At 66.1% G+C, this 14,114-nt stretch overlaps 4 protein-coding genes across 4 annotated transcripts in view; 3 read left to right on the top strand and 1 right to left on the bottom strand.

Moving 5' to 3' along the window:
- Positions 1–2,355, top strand: part of CHLRE_03g176866v5 (uncharacterized protein) — a 13,626-nt gene extending 11,271 nt beyond the window's left edge. The window contains exons 4-7 of the mRNA XM_043060975.1: positions 265–456; positions 643–947; positions 1,207–1,403; positions 1,708–2,355. Coding sequence (XP_042926104.1) covers positions 265–456; positions 643–947; positions 1,207–1,403; positions 1,708–2,102 — 1,089 coding nt within the window. The 3' untranslated portion in view covers positions 2,103–2,355. The remainder of the gene's footprint in view (positions 1–264; positions 457–642; positions 948–1,206; positions 1,404–1,707) is intronic.
- A 74-nt stretch (positions 2,356–2,429) lies between these two features.
- On the top strand, positions 2,430–5,973 carry CHLRE_03g176833v5 (uncharacterized protein). The gene is made up of 8 exons (XM_001703214.2): positions 2,430–2,663; positions 2,799–2,899; positions 3,128–3,342; positions 3,615–3,769; positions 3,908–4,044; positions 4,355–4,482; positions 4,794–4,891; positions 5,137–5,973. Exons 1-8 carry the CDS (start codon positions 2,621–2,623, stop codon positions 5,400–5,402), a joined length of 1,143 nt encoding a protein of 380 aa, XP_001703266.1. The 5' UTR covers positions 2,430–2,620; the 3' UTR covers positions 5,403–5,973.
- Positions 5,974–5,997: 24 nt separating this feature from the next.
- CHLRE_03g176800v5 (uncharacterized protein) lies at positions 5,998–10,269 on the bottom strand. Its single transcript, XM_043060974.1, has 7 exons — positions 9,663–10,269; positions 9,066–9,345; positions 8,610–8,728; positions 8,099–8,280; positions 7,488–7,814; positions 6,873–7,269; positions 5,998–6,625 (listed from the first exon to the last, which is right to left on the bottom strand). The coding sequence occupies exons 1-7, from the start codon at positions 9,829–9,831 to the stop codon at positions 6,294–6,296; spliced, it is 1,806 nt and encodes a 601-aa protein (XP_042926103.1). The 5' UTR covers positions 9,832–10,269; the 3' UTR covers positions 5,998–6,293.
- Positions 10,270–10,413: 144 nt separating this feature from the next.
- CHLRE_03g176750v5 (uncharacterized protein) lies at positions 10,414–14,107 on the top strand. Its single transcript, XM_001703215.2, has 3 exons — positions 10,414–10,619; positions 10,974–11,126; positions 11,270–14,107. Exons 1-3 carry the CDS (start codon positions 10,572–10,574, stop codon positions 12,032–12,034), a joined length of 966 nt encoding a protein of 321 aa, XP_001703267.1. The 5' UTR covers positions 10,414–10,571; the 3' UTR covers positions 12,035–14,107.
- The last annotated feature ends 7 nt before the right edge of the window (positions 14,108–14,114 follow it).

Raw genomic sequence — 14,114 nt, 5'->3', positions numbered from 1 at the left:
TCCAGTAGGGACCACCAGTGAGTAAGGACTGTCGGCATGCCGTACGCTATGGCGCGGCAGCAGTGGGTGGGGTGGCCACGTCCGCACCGAAGGTCAGGGCGGCTGTGAGGGCAGGGCGCACCACCCCCGCCACCACTCCGCACCCCCACCACCACTCCGCACCCCCACCACCCCCGCCACCCCCCACCACCACTCCGCACCCCCACCACCCCCGCCACCCCCCACCACCCTACCCCGCACCGCCCCCCACCCCCACCCCCTCAGGCGCTGCGGCTGACCGGCCACCTGGCTCTGCGCCGCCTGCCCTCCTGGCTGCCCGCCCGCCTGGGCCGCCTGAGTGAGCTGGAGCTGGTGCGCTGCGGCCTGAGGCTCATGCCCGAGCCCGCCCTAGCAGGGCTGCGGCGGCTGCGGCTGCTGAGCCTGGACGGGTGCCCGCTGGGCGAGGGCGAGGCGGCGGTAAGCCTGGATGCGTGGTGGCCGCCGCAGCAGGAGCGGGAGAAGGGGAGGAAGGAGGGGAGGAGGGAGGGGCAGGGGCGGGAGGGAGGAGGCTGGGCGTGGGGGTGGGAGCAGGCGACACGGGCGGCGGGGGCGGATGTGCACGGCGCGGGGGCGGAGGGGGTGGTGGCGTGTGGGTTTGCGCAGTCGTGGAGCGGCGGCGGCGACCAGGGGGTGCCGTGGGAGGACCCGCTGGCGGCGGCGGCGGCGGCGGCTGCTGCAGCACGCGGCGCTGGTGGCGGCGGCGCTGGCAGTAGCACGTGGGGCGCAGCCGATGGTAATGCTACTGCTGCGGCTGAGGGCGGCGATGCCTGTCCTGAGGCCGGTGGCGCTGGTGGCGGCAGCGCTGATGGCGGCAGTGGCGGTGGCGGCGGCTGCAGCGGGGTGTTGGGTCTGGAGGTGCTGCGGCTGCAGGACTGCGGCATACTGGCGCTGCCCTACGCCATATCCAGGTGTGTGTGTATGTGTGTGTGTGTGTGTGTGTGTGTGTGTGTGTGTGTGTGTGTGTGTGTTTACATGTGTGCGTGTGTGTTTACATGTGTGCGTGTGCGTGTGTGTGTGCGCGTGGTGCATATTGAGTAGACAAGGATAAGCTAGACACCATCTACGTGTATGGGTATCGGGCATGGATAGACGCCCAAGCCCGTGCATCTCCGCTGCTGTCACACTGTGTGCTTAGCCAGCGTTGCCCCGTGGCTTCGGCACGCGCAGGCTGACACGGCTCGAAACCCTGGAGCTGGCGGGTAACCCCCTGGGCGACCATGCCCTCCCCGCCCCCTCGGATGAGGACGAAGACGACGAGGACGAGTACGAGGGGGGAGGCGGGCGGCGGCGGCGCGGCGTGCGGCCTCCCTTAGGTTGCATGGGTCGCCTGCGCGCGTCGGTGCTGAGATACCTGCGCGAGTCAGGTGCGCCGCCGGTGTGCGCTTGTGCGTGCGTGCATGTGCGTGTGTTTGCATCCTGCACCTTGTCGCCTTATAGGCAGCTACTTTTTTGTGTCCGCCCAGTGCCACAACCCCAAAGCGCCAAGCTGCCTGCCCTGCCTGCGCCTTACCGTCCGCCATCGACAGCGCCACCAACACCAAACCTGACCGCCATAACCGTGTCATACACGTCCTCCACCACCACCACCATTTCCACATCGCCACTGCCACCGCCGTCTCCGCTGCCTCCCCCCCCTCCACCCCCTCACCCCATTGCCCCCAAACGCAGGCGACCGCGGCTTTGAGCTGCTGGAGGGCTGTAGCAGGCTGCAGCACCTGGGGCTGGGCCGCTGCGGGCTGGCGGCGCTGCCGCCGGCTGTAGCAGGCGGGCGGCTGGCGGGCCTGACCAGCTTGGACGTCAGCGGCAATGTCCAGCTGCAGCTACTGCCGCCGCCGCTGGCGCTACAGCCGCACCAGCCAGGGCGGTGGCAGCAACTAGCGGGCCAGGAGGCGTGTAGAGAAGCTGGGGACGCAGGCGGTCAGGGGGAGGTTGGGGCGGGGGTGGCGGGGGCGGCGGCACTGGCAGAGTTGCGGCGAGCGCTGCCGGCACTGCGGCATTTGGATATCAGGGACACGCCGGCTGCAGCGCTGGCGGCCGCCTGGGAGGCTGGGCTGCGGGGCTGAGCCGTAACCGCAAAAGGGAGCGGGGGGGGGGTACTCACTACAGGACCGTCGCTTGGAAGCGTCCCATTACACCGCATCATGTTCGTAAGAGAGTTGAAGCGGTGACGCGGTCAGAAGCGATGAAGCAGTGGAGGGGCGGGTGGAGCCCGTCAGGCGACAAGCCAGGCGCACGCCATGTGAGGGGCCCGCATAAGTATGATGGAGCATGGTTTGTGTATGGAAGTTGAAGTCGAGGGCCCAGCGTATTAACTGTTGCGCTGGCGCCGGTATCAGGGGCCCGACAGTTCGGGCCCAACGACCCCGCTACGACAGGGCCCGGGCCCCGGATTATTTGACCCAATATTACTGCGGGCGACAGGTCAGGAGTCGACAACTTGTGCAAGATTAATCGCGTTTATCATTTACCGGCTTTACAAAACAGCAGTGACTCGTGTTTTCGGCGTTCGACGTGCAAGCATCGCAAGTAAACGCGGAGACGCTTTCCCCGTCGCTGGCTCGTAATAACAGCGCAGACCAAAATGACTTCCGGCCTTCCAGACACTGATACTGCCATTGTTTGCGGTGAGGCGGTTGGGGCCTGGGACTCGCTTTGACCGCCGACCCATCCATCCGCACGTTTACTGCCAAACGAACCAGCACAATCCCTGAAGCCCAACTCCATTGCTTTGTGCATGTGTGCTGTATTTTACTCTCCAGATAATGGCTCCGGTGTGGTGAAGGCGGGCTTCTGCGGCGAGGACGCGCCCCGAGTCATGTTTGCCAGCGTGACGGGTCGGCCGCGCCACAGCATGGCCATGGTGCGTTAGGGCGTGGCGTTCGCCGCACTTTTAGTGTATGTCTCTGACTTGCTTGCGAGCATGTGCACCAGCCGCACCACCTAGCCCGCCCTCTGCAGCCCTACCTAGGCCCTGGTCCACATCCACTCCTCATCCCCCCGCCCCCTCCCTCACCCCCAGCCCCTCCCTCCCCCTCCTCCCCCTGCCCCCCCTCCCCTCCCCCCTCCCCCCCTCTCCCATGCCGCTCAGGTGGGCATGGCCGCCAAGCAGCTGTACGTGGGCGAGGAGGCGCAGGCCAAGCGCGGCGTGCTGAGCCTGTCGCACCCCATCGAGCACGGCGTGGTGACCAACTGGGACGACATGGAGGCCATCTGGCGCCACACCTTTGAGGACCAGCTGCGGGTGGACACCTCCGAGCGGCCCGTCATGCTCACGGAGGCGCCGCGAAACCCCAAGCAGAACAGGTGCGGAAAGGGGAGGAGGAGGAGGAGGAGGGGAGGGCCGCGGTTGGGAGGAGGGGATGCGGCGGGGATATTCGAGGTTAGGGCTCCGTTGAGCTTTGGACTACCCCACCCCACTTCATCCAGCCCCCATCCACGCCCTGCCTCACGCCACCACACACCAAGCCCCCCACCCACCCACCTTTTCCCCCCTACCTTATCTACTCACATCTTCCCCCTCCCCCTTTCCCCTCCCCCTCCCGCTTCCCCCCTTCTCCCCCTCCTCCCCCCAACAGGGAGCGCGCCACGGAGATCATGATGGAGACGTTCCGTGTGCCCGCCATGTACGTGGCCATCCAGGCCGTGCTGTCCCTGTACGCCTCCGGCCGCACCACCGGAGTGGTGCTGGACATCGGCGACGGAGTCAGCCACGCCGTGCCCGTGTACGAGGGTGAGTGAGTGTGTGTGTGTGTGTGTGCGCCCCAGGTGGAAGGGGGAGCTGGGGGATCGCCTCATCGCCCTGCATCACACATATCCTCCCCTGCACGCTTTCCTACCACACACGCCCGCCCCGCGCACCCGCCTGCAGGTTTCTCCATGCCTCACGCCGTGAAGCGGCTGGACGTGGCGGGTCGCGACATGACGCAGTACCTGTCGCGCCTGCTCACCGAGGCCGGCACACGGCTGACCAACAGTGCCGAGATGGAGATCGTGCGGGACATCAAGGTGCGTGGGGGCGTGGCAGGGCGGCAGCGAGGGCGGTGGGGGCGTGGCAGGGCGGTGCGGGCGGCGGCAGGGCGGTGCGGGCGGCGGCTGCAGCGGTTCGGCGGATGTGACTCAGCCGGTCCGACACACAACGCACGGCACCTTATACCTTACCACATCACGTGCCTGGAAGCCGGACTATCACATCTCGCCCGTCCCTCACCCGCTCTCCCTCCTCCCCTCACCCCGCCCTCTCCTGATGATGGGAATTCCTCTTTGGGCCCGGGCACATAACCCCCCATTTCCACCACCACCACCCAACCCCCTGCAGGAGCGGCTGTCGTACGTGGCTCTGGACTACGACACGGAGCTGGCCACGGCGCGCAGCAGCAGTGTGGTCAGCAAGGACTACACGCTGCCGGATGGGCAGAGCATCGCGGTGGGGGAGGAGCGGTTCAGGTGCGTGGAGGGGGCGCGCGGGGTAGCGGGGGCAGGATAGTGGGGCGGGGGCGGCAGGCGGGTGTCAGCGGCCCGCCCTGCCGCATGTGCCGTACATGTCACAGTAGTCGGCAGCCTCTCAACTCGAGCCTGACGACCTGCCCCGCTGCTGCTGTCCTTCCCCCACCCACACACGCCCACACACACACACACACACACACACACACATCCGCGGCCGTAATTCTGCATCGCATACACTGTCCTACCCGTAATGTTTTCCTTGTGCTCTTTAACACACACACACACACACACACACACACACACACACACAGGTGCGCGGAGCTGCTGTTCGACCCCTCGCCGCTGGGTCACGAGAAGGGCGAAGGCATCCACACCATGCTGCACGACGCCGTGTCCGCATGCGACATCGGTGAGAGGGGGCCGGCGGGCAGTCCCGGGCCCCAGTCGCACAGCCCCGTGGGCACAGGCGGGGCTGGTAAACACCCCCCCCCTCCGAGCCCCGTGTCCCCCGACAGCATCCCTCTTATGGTGCCTCCCTCCGACTCAGGCCCCGCTGTCCTCGCTCCCTCAACCCTCGTTTCCCCCAAATCAACCACCCCTTAACCCTCTCCCCCATCCCACCCAACCCCCATTCCCGCCACCCTCGCCGCGCAGACGTGCGCAAGGAGCTGCTGTACAACGTGGTGTTGTCCGGCGGCACCACCATGACGCAGGGCATCGCGGCGCGCCTGCACAAGGAGCTGACGGCCCTGGCGCCCTCCGCCTGCACCGTGCGCGTGGTGGCGCCGCCGGAGCGCAAGTTCCTGGTGTGGATCGGCGGCAGCGTGCTGGCCTCGCTGGCCAGCTTCGCCAGCCAGTGGGTGACGGCGGAGGAGTACAACGAGTACGGGCCGGGCATTGTGCACCGCAAGTGCTTCTGAGGAGGCGGTGGTGGAGGGGAGTGGAGGGGTGGAGGGGAGTGGGATTTTAATGGGGCTGTGAGGTGGGTTGGAGAGCGTGTGTAGGGAGGAAGGGGCAGGGTAGGGGAGTGGGTTGATAGGGAGGGAGGCTGGGCGGGCGTGGTGAAGGATTCTCGACCCATGGAGCCTGCGGGAAAGCGGATTCAGCGGGCTCGGCGGGCAGCGGGACAGACGTGCGGAGTGGATCGCAGATGCTTTAAGGATCTCGGTGTTTGATTGTTGGAGAGCGCGTCCGATGGGTACGATCTTGTGACGACCACAAGGGGTTGTCACGCCTGCACTGTGTTGGACGGAAGGATAAGGATTGGAAGGTGCACGGCGGTACGGTGTTGTTTAGAAGAACTAGTGTCCAGCCATGGTAGGGATGTGTGGGATTTCCTGTGGCTGCGGCTGGTGTGATGAGCCATCCGCTGTCATTTGGCGGCATGACGGTCACAATGAATGAGCAACTGCAATGATTAAATGTCTTCAAAGCCCAATAGCCAACGCCTGACATTCAAGGTCCATAACCTCACTGTAACATCTGATCACTGTCCGAACACGACGCCACTCTTCACTCATTAACTCACTTTTCTCGCCACCACTCACTCTCATGAAACAGTGCCCGCGGAGCCGCCTCCACCCCCACAGCCCCGCCCCTCACAATGACCACAACCCGTCAACAGCCTCCTCCACACCGGTGCTGTGGCACACCCGTCGCCCCACACTGCCCACGACCTAGCTCCCGCTAAACACGGGTTGCGCGGTGTCCTGGCGCGCTGTGAGCCCTTGCAGCACGCCAGCCTGCACCCCAGGACAACGCGCAACCTGCATTCCACCCAACCCCCTGCGCCCCTGTGCAAGCACCCGGCATCATCCCATCAGCAGCGGCGCCAGCTCCGGCAGCTTGTGCGCCTCCGCCACCGCATGCAGCGACCCCGTCACCACGATCACGCCCGGGTGCGGCGCCGCAGGCGCCGCCGCAGGCGCCGCCGCCTCCACCTCCCCGCCGCCGCCTCCTGCCCCTCCTGCCCCACCGCTTCCCGCGCCAGCGCCCTGCAGCTGCACGCGCCAGGCGCGCAGCTCCGCCGCCGCCTTGGCGAAGGCGGCGCCCAGGGACGCCTGCACCAGCTCGCGGCAGCGGAAGGGGCGGCTGCCGGGTGGCGCCAGGATGGCCGCCGCCTGCCAGTGGCCCGCCAGCGTGCCTGTAGAGGACCAGCGGGTGGGGGAAGCCGGCCGGCCGGAAAGGAGGGCGCCAGTGGGCAAGCGCGTGCGAGTCAAAACGAGTGCTTGGGCTGGGATGTAATGGTTTGGGAGTCCTAGTGGCCCCCTGCACTCTACCACCACCAAGGCCACAGGCCTTATGGCCTTGCCCCCAAAGCAGTCTGCCGCACAGCATCCCACGGCATGCGCACCCCTCGGCCTCTCCCACAGCATGCAACCCAGGCTCACCCGGCGCCGCCGCCCTCCGGAAGCTGCCGGCGATGGGCACGGACGTGAACACCGCCACCTTGGGCGCCAGGCCCCGCAGCGCCCCCACCACCGCCCGGTGGTCCTTGTCGTCCGCCATGGCCAGCACCAGCGCCACAGGGCAGCTACTGCCGCCGCTGCTAGTACTTGGGGTGCTGCTAGTGCTAGTGCTAGTGCTAGTGCTACTGCTGGTACTGGTGCTAGTGCTGGTGCTTGTGCTGGTGTTGCCGCTGCTGCCGGCCGCGGGCGGTGTGGGCCCCGCCTGGGGCTGCAGCGGGAATGCGGCCTGCAGGCTGGCCACCAGGGCGGCGGCGCTGTCGGCGGTGTGCGCGCCGTCCAGCACCACGTAGGGGCCCGCGGCGCCGGGCAGCTTGAGCACCTGGGGCAAGGGGGGGGGGGCCAGGGGAGCAGGAGGCGGCAAGGGCAGGAGCAGGAGGTGGAGGAGGAGGATGGGAGTTTGCGGCAATGCGCGGGGCGAGAAGCAGTGCGGTCTAGGGCGGGGGGGGGGGGCTTGAAAAAGTGACTCCCTGCGCACGCTGTCCCGGTCCCGGTCATGTTGGAAAGCACACTGCTACTCCCCCACCCCGCCCGCCGCACCTGGAACCTGCCCGGCAGGTACGCCGCCGCCAGCCCCTCCGCCAACGCCTCGTTCGGCAGCGCCCAGCCGCCGCCCGCCGGGCCCCGCAGCACACGCACCGCCGCCACCGCCGTCGCCACGTTGGCGGCCTGGTGCGGTCCCACCAGCCCCACCGTCACCTCCAGCGTCCGGCCGCTACTGCCACTACCGCTGCCGCTGCTACTGCCGCTGTTGCTACTGTTGCTCGAGGGCTCCGGCAGTAGCTCGAGCGTGAGGCGCTCGCGCACGGCCTGGCGGCCCGGCGGCGCCGAGGGGTCCAGCAGCATGCCGTGGGAGCGCACCCGCACCTGCGGTGTGCGGCGGCACGGCTGGATTTCAGTAGCATCAGGGAGGGCATCCGGCGGCAGCACCCGTCGGAGGCGGCACCCGGCCACGCAGGTGCTCGCGGCCCTGAGTCCTGCCGAGTGCCGAAACCCCACCGCCAAGCCCCTCGCGTGACAGCGCCCGCCCATCCCCAGCCCCAACCCTGCGCCGCCGCGCACACCACAGCGACCCCGCACAGCGCAACACCTCCCCCTGACCCACATCGCATTATCCGCACCAGACCACCCCCTCACATCACACCACCCACCGACTGCTCCGCGCGCACCACCGGCGCCGCGCCCAGCCGCGCCGCCTCCGCCCGCAGCACCTCCGCCGCCTCCGGGTAGGGCTGCGGCCCCAGCACCAGCGGCCGGCCGGGCCGCGCGATGCCCGCCTTGGCAGTGGCGATGGAGCGCAGGCTGCCGCCCAGCGCCTCCACGTGCTCCAGACCTGTGTGTGTGTGTGTGTGTGTGTGTGTGTGTGTGTGTGTGTGTGTGTGTGTGTGTGTGTGTGTGTGTTCGTGCGTGTTTAAAGGGAAGGCAAGAGGAAGCAAGAACGAAGGACAGTGTATGTGTTTGCGTGTGTGCGCGCCGGGATTGAGGGTGTTGAGAGCGCAACATCGCTGTGTGGTTGCTGGCACGCCAGCAGCACCGGGTATGCGTTGGACGCAGTGGGAGTGGGGGCCTGAGGCCACATGTCACACGGGCGACAACGAAACCGGGGCGGCGCCACCTGCGGGACCCCCAGCCCCCAGGCCCCACCCCCACAGCGCTGCTCACCCAGCCCGGTGATCACTGCGGCCTGCAGGTTGGGCGGCGGGAAGACGTTGGTGGCGTCCGTGACGCCGCCCAGCCCCGTCTCCACCACCGCCACGTCCACACGGCAGTCCGCAAAGTACCTGCAGCAGCGGCCGCAGCAGCGGGCAGCAGCAGCGGCGGGGAGCGTCGGAGCGGCAAAGTGGGCATGTGGTTGGGCGCGTGGCGTGGACACCAAGCGAAACTAGCGGAGCACAAGGGGGGCGGGCGGCATTGCCGGCACCACCACGGATGCCAGTGCGCCCCGGCCGACCCACACCATGGCGCGCCTTCCCCCGCGCCCCCTGACGGCTCCTCACCGCGCCCCGAGCACCGTCCTCCCGCACCTGGCCCCCCGCCTCCCGTCGCCCCGCACGCCCCTTACACACACCGTACACGCGCCCGCGCCCGCCCAAGCCCCGAGCCCCCAGCCACGCGCACCTGAGCGCCATCGCCGTGGTCAGCTCGAAGTGGCTCAGCGCGCCCGGCCCGCCCGGCCCCTCCGCCGCCACCCGCGCCCGGATGGCGTCGGCGTGCCGCCGCAGCAGGAACGCCAGGTCGTCGGCGGGGATGGGGCGCGGCCGCCGGCCGCCCGCGCCCCCCGGCATGGCCAACGCTATCCGCTCCTCCAGCGCCAGCAGGTGCGGCGAGGTGTAGACACCGGCGCGGTAGCCGGCGGCGGCGAAGCAGGATGCCAGCATGGAGACCGTGGAGCCCTTGCCTGCGGCGGCAGCGGGTCACGTGCGGTACGGCCGCGTACGTGCGTGTGGAGGTGGTTGTACAGGCATGCGGTAGCAGGTGGGCGGTTGAAATGTGCAAGGAGCTGGTGTGTGTGTATGTGTGTGTGTGTGTGTGTGTGTGTGTGTTGCCGCGCGTTGGACAGGCAGAGGGAGGCACAGCGGTCCCATACACTCGACCCTGAAAGCCCTGAACAGGCAGGCGGGCGGCCGCGTCTAGAGCTTGGCCCCCAGCCGGACAGCTGCACCCTTCGGCTCCCAAACAGTGAGACCTTGCATGGTATGGGTTCGGAGTCCTCACCTTTGCTGCCGGCCACATGCACGGCTTTGAGCGCCAGATGGGGGCTGCCCAGCGCCTCCAGCAGGCGGTGCATCCGACCCAGATCGAAGCGGGAGGAGGCAGAGGTGCCGGCAGCTGCGGGGATGCCGCTGCGCTCATAGTTGACCCCGTTGACCAGGTCATCCAGCATCGCGGCCGCTGACGTGGAGGTGGAGGAGTCATCGCCCCCTGTAGCGCCACCGGAAGCGCTGGCAGCGAAGCGGCGGCGCGTGTGGAGGGAGGCGCAGCTAGGGTTTTGCGCAGCCAAGCCCCCACTAAAACAGTATGGCAAGACCCAGGCGAGGGACTGATGCCCCCCTTGGGTAGCAACGTAGCATGCGCACGATGCGTACGCGCGCGCGCAGGGGCTGGCACCGGCCAACAAAACGGTCAGGCCCCCCGGCACGCACAGGCGTGGCGTCCCCATGGTCGCGCGCTCGTCGGCGCGCTTTGACCGGCGCGATTCCCTTCAACTCAGATCACGCCACATGTTCATTTGTTGCTGAATGGAGCGTGCTCAGCAAAACGAAAGAGCGGGTTGTGGGCCAAACGCGCTTTTACGCTCTCGCGCTCCCTGTTCATTAAGCTTTAGATTCGTTCTGAGGTAGCTGGAGTATATGTCCAATGATTGTTGCTGGCCGTCAACGCAGATTGCAGCGCCGACGGGATGGGCCGAATCGCTGAGGGACCTGTGGAGCCGGCTGCTGCCAAACCGCGAATTGCGCCGTGCCTAGGTCATACGCTAATTCAGATTGACGGCCAGGTTTAGAATTTGGCCTGTACACTGTTCCCCCGCACGCTTTTCCTAGTCGGGGTTGTTGCAGTCTCAAATTCCTTTGTCGTGTTTGGGTCGCTGGCGAGCCACCGTGTAACTCTGGAAAGTAGACAACCATGAAGCGACGTAGCGTAGACATGCCGCAAGAGGCCTGGAGCGAGGCGGTGAGTCAAGCCTAGGAAAAGGAGAAGAAGTCTCGGTATCGGCATTGCTGGAGTTGGGGAGGCTACACAGGGTCGCGGCCGGGCGCCTCCCCAGCGAGTCGGTGGTTTAGTTGTGAGGTCGTAGCGCGCTGTCTTGCTTAGCGGGCGACTACGCCTGGCCTGAGTGACGCGGACTTGGGGAGACTCGCTCGGAGAGCGTTTTGCCTGTGGTCTGCAGCATGCCGTTTAGTGTGCGCAGCTGGGCTCTTTCAGTAGGGACCATCTTAAAGAGCGCCTTTGTGCCTCTGCTGTACCCGGAAGCGCGCGGGTGCGTTCGCGAGAGCCGTTGAGTGTCAATCGATCCCCACTCTGCAGGTGCAAGCTAAGCGCGTCATGTCCCAATCAGCAGCCATGCCCGGTGCGTTCGGCCTTCACGCTGCTGTGCAAGTTCAAGGCCCCTCACACGTGGCCGTGGTCCATCCCGCGGACGCGGCACAAGTGGCGTGCTGGCTGGCGGTCGCAGCGCAGGTGGGTTGCTATCAACCCGGGTTACCCGACTGGGCGCCGCCGCTGTATGGTTTCTGTCGCCCGCGCTGGAGGGGCTTTTTGTCGCGACTGATTCTTCCCACCTCTGAATAAGCCGTTTCACGTTCCTTTTTCGCGCGACCCAGGTACAAGAAGCCCTTTCAATGCTTGGACCGGGCTGGATTTCGGCGGCGCAGAGCGGCAGCGAGCAGTCGGCTTCGGACTTCCGGACCTCTGGCGTCTCGACACCAGCCGCGCAACCGCTGCCGCACAGGCCTGACTGCACCTTCACGGGCGTACCGGGGCCCCTGTACCAGCTGCCTTGCTCCACACTGCCCAGTGCAGCGGCTCCCGTCGGCGCCTGGACAGGTTCGGCGCCGCAGCCGGTGCCGCACTCTGGCCAGCAGCAGCAACAACTGCGCGTGTTGCAGCTGTCCCAGCAGCCGCACTGGCCGCGACCGACCGCCGGTTTCAGCGGCGAAGCGCTGCACCTACGCCAGCAGCACTCCGGGCCGGTGCTCCAGCATGACCTGCCTTTCTCAAGCGTGTCCTCCGGCGCCGCCATGTCTGTGGCGGCCGTCGCGCTCCCCGCGTCGGTTGGCGTTCCTTCTGCGACCGACGTGCCCGCGCAGCCGGCCGGCGCCATGGACTCCACCTGCAGCGAGAGCGACAACTCGGCGTCATTCGGCTGGTTCTCCAAGTGCCGCGGCTGCTGCCAGCTGACGGCTGGCGAGATGGAGCTCCGCGGGCAGGTGGTGCCGCTGTGTCGCGGCTGCTCGCGCACGCTCATGAAGAAGGCGGCGCCGGACCAGGAGGCCAGCGTCGGCCGCATCGTGCGCAGCCACCAGGTGCTGCTGCAGCGCGAGGCGGCGGCGGCGGCCAGCAGCGGCGCTGGCGGGGCATCGCTGTGAGCTCGCGGTGCGGCGGTTGGCTCGGCGGTGTTCGAGAGGCTGACGGAGAGCGCAAAGGACCTCCTTGGCGGTACTGGTTGCGGTGAAGCAACCAAGCTCGGACGACATACAAAGCTTCAATGGCACATTGATGGTTCATCCAGTGGACGTTAGGGTTTCTCCACCAGTTTGAATGGTTTGGTGTGCTGTCCAGCAGCCGATTTGCGGTATGCAGGAAGTTGGTGGATTCAGGCGTTGGGAGTGCTCCGGTTGCCGCTCTCCAACCCGAAGACTCCGGTGGGCTAAATCAAAGTGCGCGCAGCTCGCACACTTGCGTGCGCAACATAAAAGCCCGCGTGCACATTCCTTCTGGACTCCTGCTGCGCAAGCTGAGTTTGCGCATGGGCGCTGAGCGCCCATGCCGCAGCCCGTCGCAGCCGTTACTATTTACATTCATGTTGTCAGCGTTGGACCACCTTGTGACTTGGAAAGGAGGCGCGCGGTAACTTCTTCTTTGTTCCGGTCCGCTGCCTTGCTTGAGTGCCTTCCAGGGCACCCAAGGCGGCGGACTGTCCGTTTGAGGGCGCAAAGTTCATCAGCATCACGTTAAGCTCGTTTAATTAGCCATTTCGTAATGGGGTTTTGGTACCCGGGCGCGTCAGGGACATAAGACAGGGCAACAGAAGCGCATCCATGGTGAGGCGAGAGAGGCAATCGCACATCTGCATGGCCTGGACGCGGTGCGTGAGGCATCAGTCAGTGCGCGTAGTTCATAGGGCTGGTAGGGGAGATTTATCGGGTGGCATGTGTGATGCATGCAGCGCGAAATCACAAAGATGCTGCGCATGATCGCGCGCACGCGCCTGGAGCGGCGGTGACCAAGCCTCGCTCCGGCGTCGTCTTATATACATATGAGAGCTGCTCGAACGTACATGTCCAATGAAGTGGAGGGCGCACGCGAGAAGGCGGCTGCGGCATCGGGTGTCGTGTGCCAGGTGCGGCGTGCGCTACTCCACTTGTTTGATTGACACTCCATTTGCTTTCAGGCGGTGTGGGTGGTTCAGCAAGGTGATGGTGGATGCTAGGATCCAGGCGTCACACATCTGCACGTCGCAGGTGTGGGCGCATGGCCTTGCCATCAGCACAACAACTCAATCCAAATGGCTATCGGTCCTCGTTCGCACACTCATTCTCCTGGCAGAATGGAATGGACAAATGGGAGGACGAGGCATGCAGGCTGGCACTAGCCGGTAAGGGCCCTGTGCAAGGGTTCAGGTCGTGTATGTGTGGGGGCTATGGCCGGAGAGTGCAGCGAGGAGGGGCCGTGTGGCAAAGTTGCGCTCTTCACAATCCTGGAAGTCGGTACCTGTGAAGGCGCAGTGGGTGCCGTGTGCGCCGATGAAGAGACAAGTAAAAGTATTCGGCGGCAGGGCGCACGCCAGAAGCCGAAGCACGGCACGCTGCGCCCGTGTATGGGACGGTGGTGACGCTTTCCCGTGCTTCACATTTTTGTTGCGAGGTGTTTAGACACTGCGGGGACGACGTGACCGAGTGTGGTCCAAGCGCAGACGGGTGCATCGCGCTAGCGCAACCGCTGTTGGACACGCAGTGTGGAATTGGTTGCCAAATTCATTCGCAATTGTCCCGACAAACCTTGGACGTATAGGACCTGCAAGGCTTGGCGCACAGGAACGTGTTAGCTTGCGGACCGCCACGGAAGATTCTGTGTTTGAGTTTGATGTGCTTTTGCGTCGCATGTGTAAACTGTCACGGTGTTTGACGCTGTACGTGTTTGACGGCTTTGCTGACCCGAGTGGAACGCAGACGCCCTTCATTGGAACCGGGAATGGGCGAGGGGCGTGTGCGATGCCCAGGTTTGCGCTGGTTTTGATCGAGTCGCGGGGTTCGGAGCGAGGCGGGCTGGCTGTCGGCAGTGCTAGGGCTGGCGTGGAAGCTCACGAGTCAGGGCCCGGGGCGGCGTGCAGGGTGGCGCGTGCAACGGGGGTTACACATGACGTGACGATGAAGATGCGAGGGGGTGCAGAGCGCGCGAGATACGGCATACATTATTTTTGCATGTAAGTGCTTTTCAAGGACGCTG

This window comes from Chlamydomonas reinhardtii, chromosome 3 (assembly GCF_000002595.2).
Source record: "Chlamydomonas reinhardtii strain CC-503 cw92 mt+ chromosome 3, whole genome shotgun sequence".
Taxonomy (NCBI): domain Eukaryota; kingdom Viridiplantae; phylum Chlorophyta; class Chlorophyceae; order Chlamydomonadales; family Chlamydomonadaceae; genus Chlamydomonas; species Chlamydomonas reinhardtii.
This window is presented reverse-complemented; position numbering and strand designations above follow the sequence as displayed.

Coding starts and splice junctions, on each gene's coding strand:
- CHLRE_03g176750v5 (XM_001703215.2), top strand. CDS start 10,572: ATGAAGCGACGTAGCGTAGACATGCCGCAAGAGGCCTGGAGCGAGGCG. Junction 10,620..10,973: donor AAGAGGCCTGGAGCGAGGCG/GTGAGTCAAGCC, acceptor CCCACTCTGCAG/GTGCAAGCTAAGCGCGTCAT. Junction 11,127..11,269: donor GGCTGGCGGTCGCAGCGCAG/GTGGGTTGCTAT, acceptor CGCGCGACCCAG/GTACAAGAAGCCCTTTCAAT.
- CHLRE_03g176833v5 (XM_001703214.2), top strand. CDS start 2,621: ATGACTTCCGGCCTTCCAGACACTGATACTGCCATTGTTTGCG. Junction 3,770..3,907: donor CGCCGTGCCCGTGTACGAGG/GTGAGTGAGTGT, acceptor ACCCGCCTGCAG/GTTTCTCCATGCCTCACGCC. Junction 4,483..4,793: donor GTGGGGGAGGAGCGGTTCAG/GTGCGTGGAGGG, acceptor ACACACACACAG/GTGCGCGGAGCTGCTGTTCG.
- CHLRE_03g176800v5 (XM_043060974.1), bottom strand. CDS start 9,831: ATGCTGGATGACCTGGTCAACGGGGTCAACTATGAGCGCAGCGGCATC. Junction 8,281..8,609: donor CGCAGTGATCACCGGGCTGG/GTGAGCAGCGCT, acceptor ACACACACACAG/GTCTGGAGCACGTGGAGGCG. Junction 7,815..8,098: donor TGGTGCGCGCGGAGCAGTCG/GTGGGTGGTGTG, acceptor CGCACACCGCAG/GTGCGGGTGCGCTCCCACGG.